Source organism: Stegodyphus dumicola, chromosome 5 (genome assembly GCF_044657685.1).
Source record: "Stegodyphus dumicola isolate Sdum_Otavi_A_Nest chromosome 5, ASM4465768v1".
Taxonomy (NCBI): domain Eukaryota; kingdom Metazoa; phylum Arthropoda; class Arachnida; order Araneae; family Eresidae; genus Stegodyphus; species Stegodyphus dumicola.
Window position 1 is genome coordinate 84,678,762 of NC_140772.1, and position 19,069 is coordinate 84,697,830.

Here is a 19,069-nt window from a genome sequence, read left to right on the forward strand (position 1 = left end):
TACAATTGCATTCTTTTAATTATATTTCTTTTTATGTCCTACAAACTCAAATTCGAAATTTAAATCCATATTCATTTTGGTTTTTGTTTGAAACTATGAAATGTTTGATTTCATACAAAATTTTTATTATGAAATCAACTATGTTTGATTTTGTATGAAATTTAAATCTATATTCATTTTGGTTTATGTTCTACCTTGTTTCTGTTGTCTTTTCATATTTGGTAGTACTCATCACCTTTCCCATTTTTAATTCTCTTTACTTTACTTTCATGTCTCATAAGAGCCAGCAACAGTGAAACTTTTAACAACTCAACACTCATCTTCCAAATATTTTTTCTATTTTCATTCTGACAATACTGCTATAACTTCTTCAGACATATTTTTTCCTTACTTTTTAAATATAGAAGTGTTACTGATCATAATGTTGTGGATTAATTGATACTAAATTTACTTGTGCTTTACCATAAGGTTTATATTTTACTGTTTTGTTGTTCATACCTAATTTCAAGTGCATTATTAAATTTAGTTCAAAGTTTTCGTTTTTACATAATTATATTCAAAATATGTTTCTTTGAATGGAATTAAGTCATTTTATATAAATTATATTTAATTATTATTTTCTTTGGGTTTTATTTAACTAACTTTAGTTTTTATTGCCGGATTCTACAGTTAAAAATGACTTTATACAACAATAACAAAAAAAAAAAAAAAAAAAAAATTGTGTTTACTTACACATTTCAAAATTATTTTAGAAAGACTTTTTTAATTTTAATTATTCTTATTGCATAACTCTATTTTTGCTTCAATTTCGTTTCTCTTTTGCAGTTTAACTTCCAATTTCAGCTTGTAGGGTTTGGCTAGTATATGCACGATTTGACCTCGATATAATTTAAAATTACATTTTTCTTAGTCTATTTTGATCTCTTATCATGCATCATGCATGAACTGGTTCATAAACAAGGCTTTTTCTTTTGCATTTCTCAGTATACTAGGCCCTATAGAAAATGTACTAGGGGATAATATATCATTTCATTTTTCATTATCATCTTGTATTTAATTATTTTACACACAATTGAAACAGTTTTTTTTTTTCCAATTCTTGAGCCAGTTCTTTTTTCTATATTACCAAATAGAATTTGTTGTGCTGAATTAATTTTAATTATATATATATATATATATATATATATATATATATATTATATATACACACACAGTGGCTCACATTTGTTTCCAGACACTTATGTTTTCCAGTTTTATTTGCAAATATCAGTAACTATACACTAAAGAAATGATTTTATATTTTCGCATATGCTATTGATCACCTTTTTTAAAACCTGCTTGTTTTGGAAAAAGTTTTCCAAAGCATTTTTGATTCCAAAAATAATTTATTCAAGAAGTTCTGAAAATAAACACACATAAACATTTTAAAGTACTGGACAATTTATATTTAATGAAAACACAAAAATAATGAGACCTTCAATATTTTGTTGGATATTAGCCAAAATTACACTATAATTTACACTTTGGCAGATGGGAAAAAAAAAAAAAAAAAAAAAAAAGAAAGAAAGAAAGAAAGAAAAGAAAGAAAAATTCATGTAAGAATGTTTTATTTTGTACTATTTCTCCATAAAAATTTCTTTCAGAAGAGCTTTTGAAGAAATGTCATGTTTCCCTATTCTTTCTCCATCTCACTCCATGCATGTTCAATAGGATTTATGTTCAGAGAATATGCAGGAATTCAGTTGTATGAAAACAATAAGCAAGCATTTATGGTTATATGTTTAGGTCTTGATAGATCTTGAATGTATTTTGCATTCTAAGTTTTCTTACCCATGCTTTCAGGTTTTCACTAAGAATATTTACATATTTATACTCATCCATATTATTTTCTATAAAAACTATATTTCCCATCCTAGGGGCAGCAAAATATCACCAACCGTTATAACTTCTAATAGTTATAGAAGTTCCATAATAACTGCTATAACTTTTTCAGACATATTTTTTCCTTACTTTTTAAATATAGAAGTGTTATTGATCATAGTTCTGTCACTAACATAGATCATAGCTCATACTAAACAACGTACAATAAATGATTTGGATTCAACTTTTTATTCAGCTTTGGCCACACAACAATTCATTCATTGGCCTTAATTGCTTCCAACTGCGGCTCATTTGCAAATGTAACATTGTTTTAATATGATAAATCTTCATTTACCATAGATTTTAAGAACTTAGGCATATTTTCTTTGTTTTCATGTTGACGAAGAATTTCCTTCTTACTGATCGTCCATTATATCCATGTGCCCTAAAGTTTCTTCTAACAGTTTCAGTATTAACTTTTATTGCAAACTGTTCTTCTAAATCCACTGAAAGGCAAAGCAATTATTTGGAATTTTTAAATATCTAGATTTATAGTTTTAAATATCTGGATTTTCTGGATGATCAGAATTTCACTGCACTTGAAAAAAAATTAAGTTATAAAAAACAATTATTTAAAATAGCATTAACATAAATACAACATAAAGCATATTTTGTTCCAGGTAGTGAGTAACATAAACATATATTGTTTAAAGAAAACAGTGCACAAAATAATATTCTGATAAGTAAAGAAGAAAAGCAGCAGTAAATAAGCTGTAATTGCATGTAAAATGAAATAAAAATTTTTATTACATATTTAAAAGCACAATCAAAAATAATTTTAGAAATTTTTTATTTACAAATTTTAAAAAAATTACTGCTGTTTCACCGAGTATACAGCTGCATCAAGATGTCAGTGTTGTTCATGCATCATTGAGAGGTATAAATGAAACAGTTATCACGCAATAATTTCCATAGTATAAGAACTGAAATTCCAGAACAGCTGGTATAAAAAATGATAAATGAAGATAAATCCATTATTTAAATTCAAAAGGATCTACAATAAATTAAGATGCAACTGTAAAGGGAGAGAAAAAAAAAGAATTTAATATTAATTTTGCAGTAACTGCACAAACGCTGGAAATTTTGGTACTACACAAAGGTACTATATTTCTGTTTTTACTGAATCCAATACATTAACCCTCCAAGGTTTAGCCCTGAAATTTTAAAGTTCCTCAAAATTTCACAAATAAATGCTATTTTCTTGATTATATTTAAAAAAGTGACTCTCTCACTTTGTACCTTGATTCACTTTCTTTTGTGCAATTTTACATCCATAATGCTGAGAGGGTTAAAATGTGAATAAATAACTTTTTTTATAGTGGAAAGTTACTATTTCAACTCGGAAATCTTCATTGTTGGGAGAAATCAAGTTAATCACATCTTTCAACAGATTTTAAATCCACATAATTTTTTTTTTCCCCTTAAAATATCAATTATTGTGAGAATAAATGAATTAATTTTAACTTTCATTTTACCTTGTTACAAAAACTTTTTTAATTTACATTCAATTTGTAAAATATAATGAAACCGCCTAAAATAGGCATAAGAAATTATGAATAGCAGCTTACTATTTGTCTTCTCGAAACTGAACAGGCCAAAATTTCATAGATTCTTTATACTGATTGTAAGTCGAAGCAGGATACTTTGGTATTTCTCGAACAATTACACAATCCATCAGACCTGATGCATTAATATCTGCATTTCCAATTACTTTTTCTAAGGAATATACTTCACAATCAGCAATCAACTCATCTTCTGCTACAGGACGAATAAGTATCTCGAATACATCTGAAATTAAAATTTTAATATTTAACATTAGATATACATATTTAACTGTTAAATATACATCATGTACTGGTTAAATGCACTAAAGATTATGGTATAAATTTATCACAAAAACTACTTTAGAAATAATAATGAAAATAAATAATAAAATTCACTGTATGCAAATTATTATAAAATGTGAAAAAAGTGAATAATTTTAATACAATATTTATGTACACACAAGAATACATACATATATGCATGCATGTAAGCAAAAAATAGGCAACACAAAATACTAACTTTTATTTGCTACAACCTTAAGTTTCCCATTTCATTTGGTTATTTTCCCTTTCCATCCAAATATCATAAATTGCTTGCAATAAAGCTCTCTAAACTATGTCATTTCAATATTAATCCTGCTCTCATGATTCTTAAATAAAGCTAATAGATAAATTCTTAAATAATACTATGGTAATATTTTAACCAACATTAATGTTGAAATTTTTTAACCAAAACCTTTAGCAATCGATTACAGTGGAATGAAGATGAATCATAACTCGTTTTTCCTGAACCAGGCTTAAAGCTGGAAACTTGGCATTCTTGTAGTTGCTTACCACCCTGCTAAAATGCTGCTTATGACCTTCCTTTGTTAAATTATACTGTCATAATAATGTAAAAAAGACATTAATGTAATTATCAAGAATAGGTGCATGCTTTGTGTATCTGTGTACATCTGCATCAAGCTTTTTTCATCAACAATAAAATATATTCATGCAGCTATACCTGCTGCTATATCTTCATGCATCTCCATCTCATCTTAATTATTACATATGCATATTATATTTCGAAATAGGCAAATTAAATTTCAAAATAGGCAAGGGGAAGAAACTGACCAGAAGAAATAGGCTTCTATACTAAAGTGGAAGATTTTGAGAAAAGCCCTTTTTTGTCACATCTATATTATTACAGCTCAATTTCATTCATATGCAGTATTTTCATATAATTAATTTAAGTATTTTTTCTACAAAATTAAACTAGCCTCATCTGTATACTTGCAATAATGTTTTTAGTTATATTTTTTACTTAATAATATGTGCATCATTGTGTACTAACTATGAGATCTATATATTTGTTCTGCTTTCCTTTTTGTGAATTTAAATAAATTATGGAACTCAATTTCAGTTCATATCAACTAAAAAAAAAAATTAAAATAATGTAATTAGTTAAAAAGAATTAAAAATCAAATTTGTTTACATATTTAACAATAACATTTGTTTGAATTTGAGAACTGCATACTGAACCTGTAATATCAGATAATGCAAAAAATTTTAAAATGTATAATTTGTTTTGCAAATTATGTTATTAAATTATCTGTTGTTATTATCTAACAAATATAGAACTGCATAATTTTCAACAATGTTAAACTGTTGGCTATTGATGAATCGTACCCATTGATGCCAATACTTAACTGCAGCAGACTGACAGTAGTGATTTCTTCTTTGCTTGTAACATCACAGTATGTAAAATCGTAAATAGAAACAAACCCTGATTTTTCAGGAAATAAATTTATATTTTTGTTACTCCTATGAAGAGTATTTTTTCTTGCCTCATAACATAGTCTAGCTCAGTTGATTCTGTTTTAATGAAAGCAAAATGACTGTAGTGTTTCCATAATATATGGCTTTCTACCCACAGGACATTATTTGTAAACATGGAAAAGATCATCAAATCAACAAAAGTAGCAAGAAGTTTATTCACAAGAATTATTAATGAGATATATGAGGACATCAACACAGAAAATCCTGATGATGTCATTGAAGTGCAATCAACATTTCAGATTTTACAGGAAAAATTTGAAGAGTTACAAAGTTTGGAAAATCAAATAATGGATTAAATGTTAGAAGATAACAAAACAGAAAAGGACTTAGAAAATGAAAATAAATCTGTTGAACATTACTTAAATAGTTATTTTAAAGTTTAAATAATTTTAGATAAAGAAAAATAAAGAAACTGATGTTGGCAAGGTAGCAAATTCTTCTGAATGTGTAAATATTTTGAAAAAAAAAAAAAAAAAAGTTTAAAAATCCCAAAATTGAGTTAAATTTGATGGAAATAGAAAATGCAGGAAGATGATAAAAAAGACCAGCAGATAAATTCAAATATCTTATCCAATCAACTGTTGTAAATTCTCATGCTAGAAAATAAGTAGATAATTTGCAGATAATTATCCGAAGATAATAAGAAGCTTTAAGATTTGACAAAAAAGATTTAATAAAAGTTTATATTAGAACAACCCCCCATTCAAGTTCATTTTCTAGTCCTGCAGTTTTCCTTCAGACACTAGTTTTAAAGTTAATAAGTAATAACCCTTTAGTGTCATAATCATGCCTTAATTGATGCAGGATCACAGAAGTCATACATTTTAAAGTCTTCAGCTTTATATGAATTTCGAGTCAATTAAAGAAGAAATTGTATATCATTCTTTATTTGGACAGACAGTAACAAATGAATCAAAACATAAATTTTATAGATTTATTTAGGTAGTCTTGACAGTAATTAACTTTGCAATCTTGAAGCATTAGATCAAGAAATGATTAATGGTGACAACCTTCAAATTAGCTATGGACTTTGGTGTATTAAACCATAACAAGAAACAAACCTGCATTTTCTGTAAACAAATTTATATTTTTGTTACTCTTACTAGCAGCTTCGCTGCCAGCCTTCATCTGGCTTTTAAACGTACTGGAAAAATGGCTGAAGGGAACAACACCAAACGTTAAATTTAAAAACTGCGTAGAATTTTACTCTGCAGAACAACTTCATAAAAAAAGTTATTACGTATAACAAAATTGCAATGAAATAAGCAATATCCCTTAATACAAATATTAATTATCCTAATAAATAAATTAACTAACTTCCCTTTGCAAAATCTTAAGAACTCAAATGGCATAAAGGAGGTTAAGAACTTCGTTTCCTAAAAAAAAATCACTCAAAACTTTTCAATATCTTAAAAATAGTGAAATGAGCAATAAATATCAGAAAAGAATACGAAAAACAAAAAATTCTGAAAAGCAAAGTATAATTAATGATATTTTACCTTATATTTTTGAGAGGAAAAAATTACAATGAAATAAGCTATATCCCTTAATACAAATATTAATTATCCTAATAAAAAATTAACCAAGTTTCTGTTGAAGAAAAAAAACATGCAAAACTTTTCAATATCTTACAAACAGTGAAATAAGCAAAAAAAAAAAAAAAAAAAAAAAAGCATGAAAGAAACTAAAAAAAAACAAAGAGTTCTGTGCAGAATTTTACTCTGCAAGACAACTTTTCAACGATCAAAATTTTTTCAACTTTGATAAAAAAAATAACAATAAAATGTATTATACAAAAATGACAATGAAATATGCCAATCTCTTAAAAACAGTGACATAAGAAATACGATGAAAAATTGTTGCTAAACTGATATTTCTAAAAGAATGAAACTATTAAAAATAATGCGATTTCATCAAAAATCTATCAACAACAATAAGACAGGAAAATGGTTGCCAAAATCACATTTTTAAAGATGTGAGAAGTGTACTCAGAAGCTTCATTTAAAATTTTTTTTAAAAATGCAAAATATTATCATTTTCCCAAAATTCTTTTTCTAAAAGCAATCGCAAGGATGAAAATTTAACGCGTCCAAAAATCAAAGAAATATAAATTGCACATTTTTAAAAATAAACTTTTTTAGAAAAAATCCCGTTTAAAAGGTGTTAAGCCCCCTTTGTTAAATAAATTCGTGTTTAATCGATTTATTGAAACACAAAATTTATTTTAAGTTCATGAAATAGCTAAGTGCCTACGTTTCATGACGATGTGAAAATGGAGTGTGTAGAGTAAAATCTCGCTTTCCTATAATCCATTATGTCTCAAAATGACGCGATTTCGTCACAAAACATAAAATAAAAAAAATTCTAATTCGAATTTCGAAAAAATCGCTTCAAGGTGCACTGGCTCTCATCTAGATGTACCTATGTACCAATTTTCATAGCTGTGGGTCTATTTGCATACGCGCAGTGCGAACGAAAGACACACACACAGACAGACTCTTTCTTTTATTATATGTAGAGATTAAGAGTATTTTTTCTTGTCACATAGCACAGCACAGCACAGCTCAACCGAGCCTTATTGATGAAAATAAAATGATTGTAGTGTTTCCATAATAAAAAAGTTTAAAAAAAATATATGCTTATTATTTATTTAAAAGTAAAATTAACACAAAAGATAAAAAATTCATTAGGAAAATCCTCAAAATTAAAATAAAAAAATCCATGAACTTTTCTGTACACTAAAATTAATATCTCACAATATGAATACATACTACTTAAAATTCAATAATTTGTCTTACTAATTAATGCCAAAAATATTTTTAGCATGTAAATAGCATATAAGGCAATTCTGCAAAATAACAATAAGTTTTACCTTTCTGGGGAGTCCACCTAACTCGTTTTAAATGTGATTTTCCTTCTAAAGGCCATATCCTAGAAAATTCTCTGTAAAAATTTAAAGTTGCAATTATCTACAGAATACATGAAATTTCTATGTAAAATTAAAATTTAGTTTTACATACTTTATTAAACGAGATGTGTCTTTCTTCACTATTACTTTTCCCACAAATATCTTTTCTAAAAAACCCAAGAAGAAAAATGCATGTTAAAATGAATAATATGCACAACTTAAAAATGAATAATATATACATGCTTTTAATAAAAGGTACTTTGAATAGCAAAGTTCTAAAATGAATATAAAAGAATATGTAAACAAACTGAAAATGCATACATCCAATCTTATCTACAATTGTTAAGAAAAACTCTCTGTTACAGTTATATATAAAAAGGGTTGGGTGAATGTGACAAGAATAAAAATATGAGAAGTCATAGAGATCAAAAACTAAAATATTCAGTGTTAGGCAGGGAATGATCAGAAGATTTTGAAGAATTTCACTCAATACATCTGCATCTTAATTCAAACTGATTATTCTTTCTCAAAATGAAGATAGTTTATTCTTTCTAGAATCTGTCCATAAAAGTGCAAACAGGTTTCGATAACCAACTTGTTGACACTTTTATAGACAGATGCAATAATCATTCAAATAATCAACTTCCAACTATAGTGAAACCTCAGTTCATAAAGGTCATTCATTATTGTCATTTAAAATGTTCATAAACTGAAATTATCATTCCCATAGGAATTAACATAAAATGAATTAATCCATAAATGAAACACAGACAATTACATTAAAACTTTTAGAAAAGCACTTTATGACAAAACCAATGCAAATCATTAAATCCAAGACAAAAATAAATAAATTAATTAATTAAAAGAAAATACTAAACAATTAAACAACTAGGACAAGAACTTCATTTTACTGCCTTGTATGCAGGATAATTGATGGATTTATTATTTGAATGGGGAATCTCTAGAAAGGCAGATAACTGCCTTTTTAGGGATTCTTCATCTATTAGTGTCATTCTGTTCTGATTATGATCCATTATGCTCTATGTTTCACAAAAACTTAATCCAATTCCCAATCTTTTTTTTTTTTTTTTTTTTTTTTTTTTTTTCAAAATTGAGGCATAGCATTGTTACTGAAAATATTTATGCTGTAGCTTGCTATTGTTATATCAGGGGATATCATTCCATAAAACAGAACACCTTACAACATTTTACACAAATTTGTGGATCAGAAAAATAGAATCGACTTCCCTTTCCTCCTCTTTTGCTTCAAGATACTTTACCTACAATCCATTTTACTACTGCTTTATAATACTTTAAGTTTTTCCAGCTCTTTATAGCACTAGACTCATTTCTTGTAGTCCTCTAATAATTCTTAAATAATTTATAAACTTCTGAGTCTAGAAACACAATATCATAGACAACAAAATCCTCAGCATCAAAGATATTTCTTAATTTGTTATATAATTGGGAGATAACACTTATCAGGCTGAATTCATGACCATGTAAGTCACTTGCTGCCAAGTATTGTAAATCAGAGATAAGTAATGGAGACTTTAAAATTATGTTTTCATGTAAATCTGTATGATAATTTTGTATCAGAGATGTTACTTCAAAATACTTTGTAAATCATTTGCGAACAGTTTCAGTACAGAATGTCAATGATCATCTGATTAGAATCAGATATTCTCCCATTTTTTAATGATGAGAAATGAGTTAAAAACAAAGATTAAGATAATCTGTAATGCTTTTGAGAAAATTTTAATTACTGAATGGAAAAGATAAAAATTCTTTTAAGAATTACATGCTCGATCAGATAGCCTGGCTCAGTAAAAGTAGGCGGCCAGTGCAACTCTGATTAAAAATCTAGTTATAACCAAGTACAGTGCTGATAAGGACCACGTGTTTCTGTGACTTCCCCTTTATTTTCTTCTTTCTAGGTATTTCTTTCTCCTGATGAGGAGGGACCTTTAGCTGCCCTCGAAATCGATTGAGTGTTTCATTATAACTACGCTAAATACAAGGTTGTTGTTACGATTTTGATTACTAGTTTGGTGTCAGGTACAAAGAATTTACACAGTACAGAATGCAAAATTTGTGTTATTCAGCGATAATTTCACTGTCTTTCTCACTTCAAGATAAATTTATGTCTATAGAGCTCTAAAGGCACATCTAAACAGTCTCATAGGCAGAGTGAAGCATGGAATGGATTGGTAATGTTCAAGGCAACAGTACTGTAAAGATCTCCAGAATATTGACTGTGAAGAACTCTTGAAGGATAAAGTCTGTTCAATCTTTGCATCCTGGTGCATTATTGTGTATCATGATGATAATGCGCCATTCAAAACCACAAAATTGGTGACAGGGTAGTTTAACCTTCTGAGCGTTATGACCGGCTTTATCCGGTCATCAGAAGTTTTGCTACTTGGCATATATTAGCTTATAATTTAAGATATTTTGCTTTTTTACTTTAATAATGTAAATATCATCTTAATGAATGTAAGTTTATGAAAATACAGACTGAAATAAGTAATTATGTGAACTCAATTAATAAATGCTGTTTAAATACCGGTCTTCATGATGGATCTAAAATCCTGTGCTGCTCAGAGGGTTAAAGAACATGAAAATGAGTTAGAACGTCTGCACGACATGCACAATCTTCAAATCTCAACATTATTGAATTTGTCTGAAGTAAACTACAACTTTCAAGTTAGAGAATCTTGAGTAAAAACCTTTTTTCTTCTTCACTATTTTGGAATGAAATAACCCTCAGTTTGCAAGAAGAATTGCTAAAAATGCTTTTAATGATTTAACAAAAAATACAAATTGTCAAGAAAAATCACTACTAAGAAAAATCAATACTGTGAAAAATCACAGTATTGTTCTTAAGAAGATCTTATTTATAAAATATACCAAAGGTGGGGAACATGTAACCTCCATGAGTTTCTTGTGCAGCCTCTAGTTCTTGTATTAATTAATATTTAATAAATGTATTAATTAATATTGTCATATTTGAAAATTAATATAATTAAATAATGTGCTGACATTTATTGAGCATAGCATGAACTATAATGCTGCAGTGTTGCAGTTCTAGCAGTCATTCACAGTCTGAAATTATTGCCATTCTAGCACACTTTTCAGTTTGCCAACATCCAACAATAGAAATTCTTCTGTTTTGTTCCTAATTTTGGACATAGCTCACCGCTACTTAAAAAACACTAATCCTGTTGCCATAGCAATCGCCACCCACCGAACACAGTGAGGGTGGGTATTCTGATAGATAGACAGTACCTAGTTTTCTCCCTTTGTCTTGCACCACTCAGCATTTCCATGTATGTTGCGGGGTTGGTGATTTGCAGTTATCTGTGTGTGCTTGCAACAGTCTTGTCTCGTATTGCTATCGGCCATCGTGAAAATCTAGTTTTTGCTTTACTTATTCTGAGATTTTACTAATACATGGTTTTATTGTATTTCTTAAAGGTACTATTTGATATCCATTTTTTTCTCCATCATGTCACATTGTAAGAGAAGAAAATTAACTTAAGGAAACAGAACATTTAATGTAAAGTGGGAGTTAGATTATTTCTTTACTTCTGTGAAAGATAAAATGGTGTGTTTATTGTGCAATACAGTTTTGACTACTTTGAAAACACTGAATACACATTATTTAACTCATAAAGAACATAAATATTTATGTATACTCATATACATAAATATTTAAACTTTTGCAGGCTCCAACGCTAATATACTAGGTAAGTTAGAATTAAAACTTACTATTTACTTGCTTTAAGTATTTTTTAAATATTTTTTATGTAGTATTTAAGTATTTTCTAAATATGAAATTATATTTTTAACTATATATTTGTTTTTTTTTAATTATGAATTAGTTCCTTTTGTTTCTTATTGGTTTATATAAATTATATCTAGTTCCTTTTTAGTTTCTTTTTATTGATACGCATATTCGTGTAGGGGAGGTTTCTGTAGACAAGGGTTTCTAAAATGCATTGGTTTCTGAATTAATTTTTCTGAAAAATAATTTTTTTTAAAAGTTTAATTTTTTTAAAAAGTTTAATTTAATACTTGACTTTACATTACTTATTTCTCAAAAGGCTTCATTGGTATTTTCCTTTTAGAACTTTAATTTTTAATTGTTAATTTCTAAAGGTACCACTTTATTGGTATTTCTTTTTGGACATTCTTCACTCTTTACTTTTGGTTTTGACTTTTACTCTTGCCTGCATGAATGACGAAACACGAATTGAATGATCGGAGAGTTAGGTTTGGAGGCAACTTCCCCTTGATAAGTCTGTCTTCTGCCTGCTCAAGAGTCATTCACTTATGCATTTAAAAAAAAAAAAAAAAATTTAGATTAATTTTTTTAGATTAATTTTAATTTGCTAAATTGGTGAATTTATTTTCATGGTTTAGTTTTGCACTTGATTTGCTTATGCTATCTGAATTTAAATGATATTGTAGATTAGTTCGAAAATTAAATCTTTTATATGCTTGCACATTTTTTAATTTTAACTTTAAATTTGCTTTTTTACGTATATACATGTTTGTTAAAATTTAAATTTGTTTAAACTTATAAAATAGCACATATACTAAAAAAAAAGAGGCATACCATTTAGTGATATTGAAATAAATAAACAATGCATTGTTGAAACCTTAGGTATGTTCCAGAAAAAGGTGATAAATACAAATAATTGCTTCTTTCAAAAAGAACTATAACAGATTGGTAGCACGAATTAACTGAGAATGTAACAGAGCAAAATGTTTATTTTTCAATTGCTTTAGATGAAAGGTTTGATAAAACTGACTCGGCGCAACTTTTAGATTTTATTTGTGCTATAACTAAAGATTTTCAGTGTTACAAACAACTTCTTGTGCGGGGTACACTAACTGAAAGAACTCATAGAGTTGGTATTTTTGAAAACTTCAAAGAAATATGCCATCGGTTACAATTAATTTTAAGTAATTTAGTCAGTGCCTTTGAGAGCTAAAAAAGAAGAATTTTTTGCTTTATTAAAAAAGGAAAACTTGAAAAAATTGATAGCATTTCACTGCATTTTACATCACGCTCTGGATAGAAATATTTCGATTCTCAATTATATTTGTGAAAATGCAATATGTCATCATGAATTCTGGCAGATGCTAAATTTAGACAAGGAAACATACAGTGTTGACCTATCATACTACTGCAAGGTTCGCTGGCTATGGATAGGACAGATCTTGATTAAATTTTTAACATTTCGATGGCAAATTTTTAACTTTTATCAAGAACGAGGAAAACTATGAGATCTATCAGATGAAGCATTTTGCAGAAACACTGCATTTTTGTTTGATATCATGACAAAAAAATTAAATATCTGGCTGCAAGGTAAAATGAAGCAAATATATAAAATGTGCCAAAAGATCCAAGCGTTTCGAAAAAATTAACATTTTTCAAAACATTGCTCTTTTTCTCGGATATACTTGCAGGATACTTCCTGGGGTTAGAAAAAAAATATAAAAATAAAACATTCGAAACATTTGAAAAATTCTGTTGAATATCCATGCCTACAAATTATTTTCCAATTATTACAATTAATTTTATGGTGGGCTTCATGCACACCATTTATTTTCCTGCTTTGGAAGTACTTACTGCTGTGAGTCAACATTTTTTCTCATGACAAAAAATTAAAACTAGTTTAAGAATGCAAATTACAGATTCTTATTTAAAGGATCTACTAAGGCCTGTGGGTTACAAAGCTTGATCCAAATATTCAATTACTTTCAGGCAAGAAGCAAATGCAAATATCCCACTAAATTAAATTTTCCATTGAAATTTAACATTATCTTACGTATTGTTGCTATGTTGGTTTTTTATAACATAATACTACTACTTTTCTATTGTTTTTCTTTCTAACTCAATAAATTTATTGAAAACTACTTCTACTTTATTACTTTTATTTGAAACAGCATTTAAATATATGTAGTTGTTTATTAAAAATATTAAAAATTAATGTTATAATAAGTTATTAACCTCACATGAATACAAAAATATTTTATATTGTAAATTTTTATTTTAATAAATGACTTAATGTTTTTAGCCTTATTTCTATGTAATGCATAAAGTGATAAAACTATACAAAAAGTATAATAATTTCACAAAATCAACTTATATCAACTTATGCGGCCTCCTTTATGGCCTCTCATGGGAAAAAAGTTCTTCACCTCTGAAATATACAATACATACAAGTTTTTCTGTTTTGTTATCCAGCCCCTGTAACTATAAACCACACAATAAACAACATGACATGGCCAATAATAGTGACAAGAGACATTTAAGATATGGGATAAAAGTCTTATGGAAGCCAATATACTATTCACTGAAATTAAGCTATAACATTTGGTGCAAACCTTATTCTAGACATTCAATATGTAAATAAAATGTAGTTTAAGCAAGTTATAAATCATATTTTACATACACAAAAATAGCTTCAAATTTAATAGACAACATATATAGTTCATTAGACAACTTTCAACAGACAAGTTAAATGGAAATTCAATTTACCAGTTTCAACTGCTCGGAAATATTCATCAGCTAAAATAGGTGAGAAATTCCGAAATGAATTTAATAAGGAATCTTCCCTTTCATTCACACTGACCTTTTTACGAAGACCTAAAGAATAGGGGGGAAAACTGATTAATTAATATTTTTGGAAAATTGTTCTTAATAATGTACAAATCAGATTAACGAAGTAAAAAGGTCAAAGGCAACAAATTATGATTTAAAAAAAAACTTTTTTGTTCATTAAATATGTGCAAACATAAATTAGAACACAGTATTTTCTTCAAGCATTACAGTACTTTATTTTTAAATACTACAGTATTACTTTCCACTAAAGAACACCCATAGGGCTAAAGATTTTGTGCTTAAATCCAGGTATACCATAATAGCATAATAGGACTTTAAGTTAAAAAAAAAATCAAATAATGTTAAAAAAACCAAACTTATTTATTTGATATTATCTGCTAAAAGAGCTTGACACATTTTTCTTGTCTGAACTACTAATTAATAAACTTGCTAATCAAACCGAGTCCTGTTCCATAATGGACATTTTAATGATACTTGGTACAATTGGTGTTTTAAAGTTTCTGGAGAGATTTTGATTTCATGATGTTACACCTTCCTGTTCTTCACTTTTCCGATATTCTACGTACTTTCTTAAAATACTTTAATTATCAACAATATGAATGAAAGCTTTAATTATCAACAATATGACAATAATACTTTAATTATCAACAATTTGAATGAAAGTCATAAATCTCCCAGCTACACAGATGTTTTTAACTGCCATACATTCCTCTATCACAACATTATTACCTCAATTTTTTATAACTTCAAAAAATTCCTTAGTCACTATACTCACATATTTTATGAATGCTGAAGATTGAAATACGGAAGTCTGTGTGTTGTCTCTATTTCTTAGCACATTTTCTAACACAACGTTTTCTACTTTTTAAGACATTCTTTAATACAATCTTCAGTGCGAAATATGTGAAATCCTGTGAAATATTTGTAGTTTCCTCAAGAATACTAAGAATCTTGAAACTTCTGTTTATATCTTGGAACACAAAATGTTATAATGAAACTTTCTTCAGTGGACAGAATACCATCTTCAAAGATTTTAGTTTTAAATCTCCTGGGCAACCTACAGCCTTATTTCAAAATAGGAATTTTTTATATTTCTTTTATATATTCATGTAAATTAACCACTCTTATATTAAATTTAGTCTAAAATTGTTATTTGATTTCTACTACAGGTAATATTTTCAGATAGATGTCTTTGAAACTTACTGGCTTTATTAATTTCCTGATATCTAGCAACCTCAAAATCTGAGATTATACAGAGCAAAGCAGAAAATATACTTTAGCAATTTTCCCATATCCCTTTTAGCGTCTCTGAAGATATGTCACTGTCTGTTAATGAAAACGAATTCTAATATCCTACAGATAAGACACAGTTCAGGGAAATAAGTGTGATGAGTGGTCTCTTCATTTAGAAAAAGTAACCTTTATATTTCTGAAGTAGTATAGTTCTGTGTAGTGTCAAGTACACCCTGCAATATACCATAAAAATGTCAGTATGAAACTTATATTATGCATCTAAACTTACATGCATCCATCCAGATAAGTCTTTTGGGTTTGAGAAACATGACACTATGTCTCACTATGCAAGAATTTCAATGAAAGCAATGCACTGACTTTTCAAATCATGCCTTACATCTAGGGTTGCCACCTCTCCCGGAATTGAGCCCTGAAAATTAAAATCTCCTGACTCCCGGAAGGAATTTAAAATAAATATTACTCTCCCGGAATATCAAGTTTCCTGAAAATAATGATACAATGCGTACGGACGAAATGGTTGACAGCATCGAAAATCACAAGACCGCGCACAACAGTCAAAGAATGTCTATACATATTTCTTTGCAATAGCGATCTATGGTGAGTGGTGAGTAAGCACCTTGCTGATAAGTAGTGGAGCCGGATGTCATGTGCACACCCCCTCCACCCTCTCATTTTCAAACCATTTTTTCATTTAGTCTGCAGTTAGCTAGCTATCTACGAACAAGTGCGTATTTTGAAATTATTTAAATGCTTTCATATAAATGTCTAGTGACAAAAACAATTCTGATTCAGCAAGTGAACAAGTGCCACAAAAAAGACAAATTCAACGTTGTTTCAAGACAACTGGTTAACTCAATTTAATTGGCTTATGAAAAAAGACAACTTTGAGCTGGAGATATGTTGAAGAAAATAGTTTCATTCGTTTTGTCTATACCTGTATCAAATGCTGCCTGCGAGTGTATTTTAAGTATAGCATTCAATATACAAACTAGAAAAGAAAGCGAAAGAAACTGTTTAAATGAAGAACATGTCAAGGCAGAAATCCTAATGTTCTTAATTTTAAAATGGACTGCAAAGAGTTTTTAAAATTTGTTAGTTCCAGACCAGATATTTTGAAATCCATACGATCAAATGCAAAATACAAGTTTAAAATAAAAAGTTATGAAAATTGATATTCCCCCCCCCTCTCCCGGATTTTGACAGCCAAGAGGTGGCAACCCTACTTACATCTGAAAAGATAACTGCAGAGTTAAAAAACAACATTTGTTGGGAAATTAGAAATATTCCACTGTTATGTTGGAACGAGGAAAGAATAAATTCCATTACAGATTGCCTGAATATAAACTGTAGTACTGATCACCTGCAGAACATGGCATTCAAAGTATGAATGTGATTCTAGATATTTCACAACAGCAGTGTATATGGGTGCAGTAAATTTGTTTGTGGTTTAGCAGAAAAAAGAAGTAAAGTTTCATTCAAGCTAGTAATACGTTTTTTAGAAAAGGACTTGCACTGTATGTAAATCATCCCAGAATCAAAACAAAAGCTATTTGGATGCTTTTTAGCAAATGGAATTTAATTATATCAATGTAAAACACACAAGAGAATAATAAATGAAACACGCAATGCTGATCTGATCATTAAAAATAAGAAAAATTCAGTCTTTCTTAAGAATTAACATTAAACATAAGGCATGAATACATTTTTAGTTTTCACACTAGCTTTCTTTTTCAACAACAAATTCCCCAAACAATGAGAAATAAAAATTTAGCCACTGTCACCAAAAATTAGAGCTACCATATTTTAAGAAAAAGAATCCAGGCTATTTTATGATAAATTAATTTCACTCTTAAGAATGATTATGTAATAAACTTGCTCCCCATGGAAGTCTGTAAAGAAAAGTAGCAAATAAGGCATTTACCCCTCTTAGAACAGAAGTACATTTTACATTGATAGATGTGTAGCAGATGCAATGTTAGTTAACTCTGTGCTGCTGTCTCATGGTGCAATCTGCTAATAAGGTTGGGAAATGTGATGCCATAGATATATCTGCTACATAAAGGTCACATTTTGTATCGTCAAAGTACATCTGCACACTTTCTGCGAATATCTGGATATGTTTTTTGGTATGATTGTTAAGTTACTTGCAACCCAGTTTTTATGCACTACTGGAAGAAGTGACTGGTCACTGCAATTGAGCCCGGATTGTAACCATGATTGCATCCCTTCTGCACCGAGACAGTTGATAACTGCCTGATAACAAAAGACCATCTACTACTATGGAGAAATAACTGCTAAAAGAGGGTGAAAATTGATAAAATCAAAGCTAAAAATTTATATTAGTTCAGCAGAAGAAAGACTTGACATGTTACAACACATCGTATTTTATAGGATATTACAAGAAATACTGTTTTTACGGCATGCTGAATAACATTTAATATGCAATCCAATATTATATTTTTGACAACTTCATGTTCATATGGCAGGAATGATATCTAATTTCTGCAAATACAGCAAATATATTTGATTAATCTTACATTTTATTTAATTTAAAAATAAATTACAAAATTACTTATGAAATATTAAATGGTATTTTCTAATACCTTACTGAAAAATAAAATGTTAAAAATCATTGTCATTATTTTTAATAATAGTTATACTAAAGTGATAAAATAACATTAGTTGAAACTTACGCACATTCTCCTAAAGTGATAAAATAACATTAGTTGAAACTTATGTGCATTCTCCTAATAGTTTTTAAACTATGAAATGCAAACAAAAAAATATTTAAAATTAGGCGAAATAGCAACCTTAGTTTATCATACATTTTGAATAAAACTCTGTTGTCTTGAAGAGCAATCAGGCTCTCAAAACTTATAAAGCCTTATATAAAATTAAGGGCTTTGGGGGGGAGCAGGGAAGAGATAAATTAAAATGTTGCATTGGCATGTTTCTCTTTCAGGTTAAAAAGAAAATACATACCTAGAT

At 28.4% G+C, this 19,069-nt stretch overlaps 1 protein-coding gene across 2 annotated transcripts in view; it reads right to left on the reverse strand.

Moving 5' to 3' along the window:
* Nucleotides 1-19,069, reverse strand: part of LOC118191667 (tRNA-specific adenosine-34 deaminase regulatory subunit adat3) — a 38,767-nt gene that overhangs the window by 11,120 nt on the left and 8,578 nt on the right. For both annotated transcript variants that reach the window (XM_035362501.2, XM_035362502.2), the window contains exons 2-5: nucleotides 14,744-14,851; nucleotides 8,303-8,357; nucleotides 8,155-8,225; nucleotides 3,489-3,708 (exon numbers count right to left, since the gene is read on the reverse strand). In XM_035362501.2, the coding sequence (XP_035218392.1) occupies nucleotides 3,489-3,708; nucleotides 8,155-8,225; nucleotides 8,303-8,357; nucleotides 14,744-14,851 (454 nt within the window). The remainder of the gene's footprint in view (nucleotides 1-3,488; nucleotides 3,709-8,154; nucleotides 8,226-8,302; nucleotides 8,358-14,743; nucleotides 14,852-19,069) is intronic.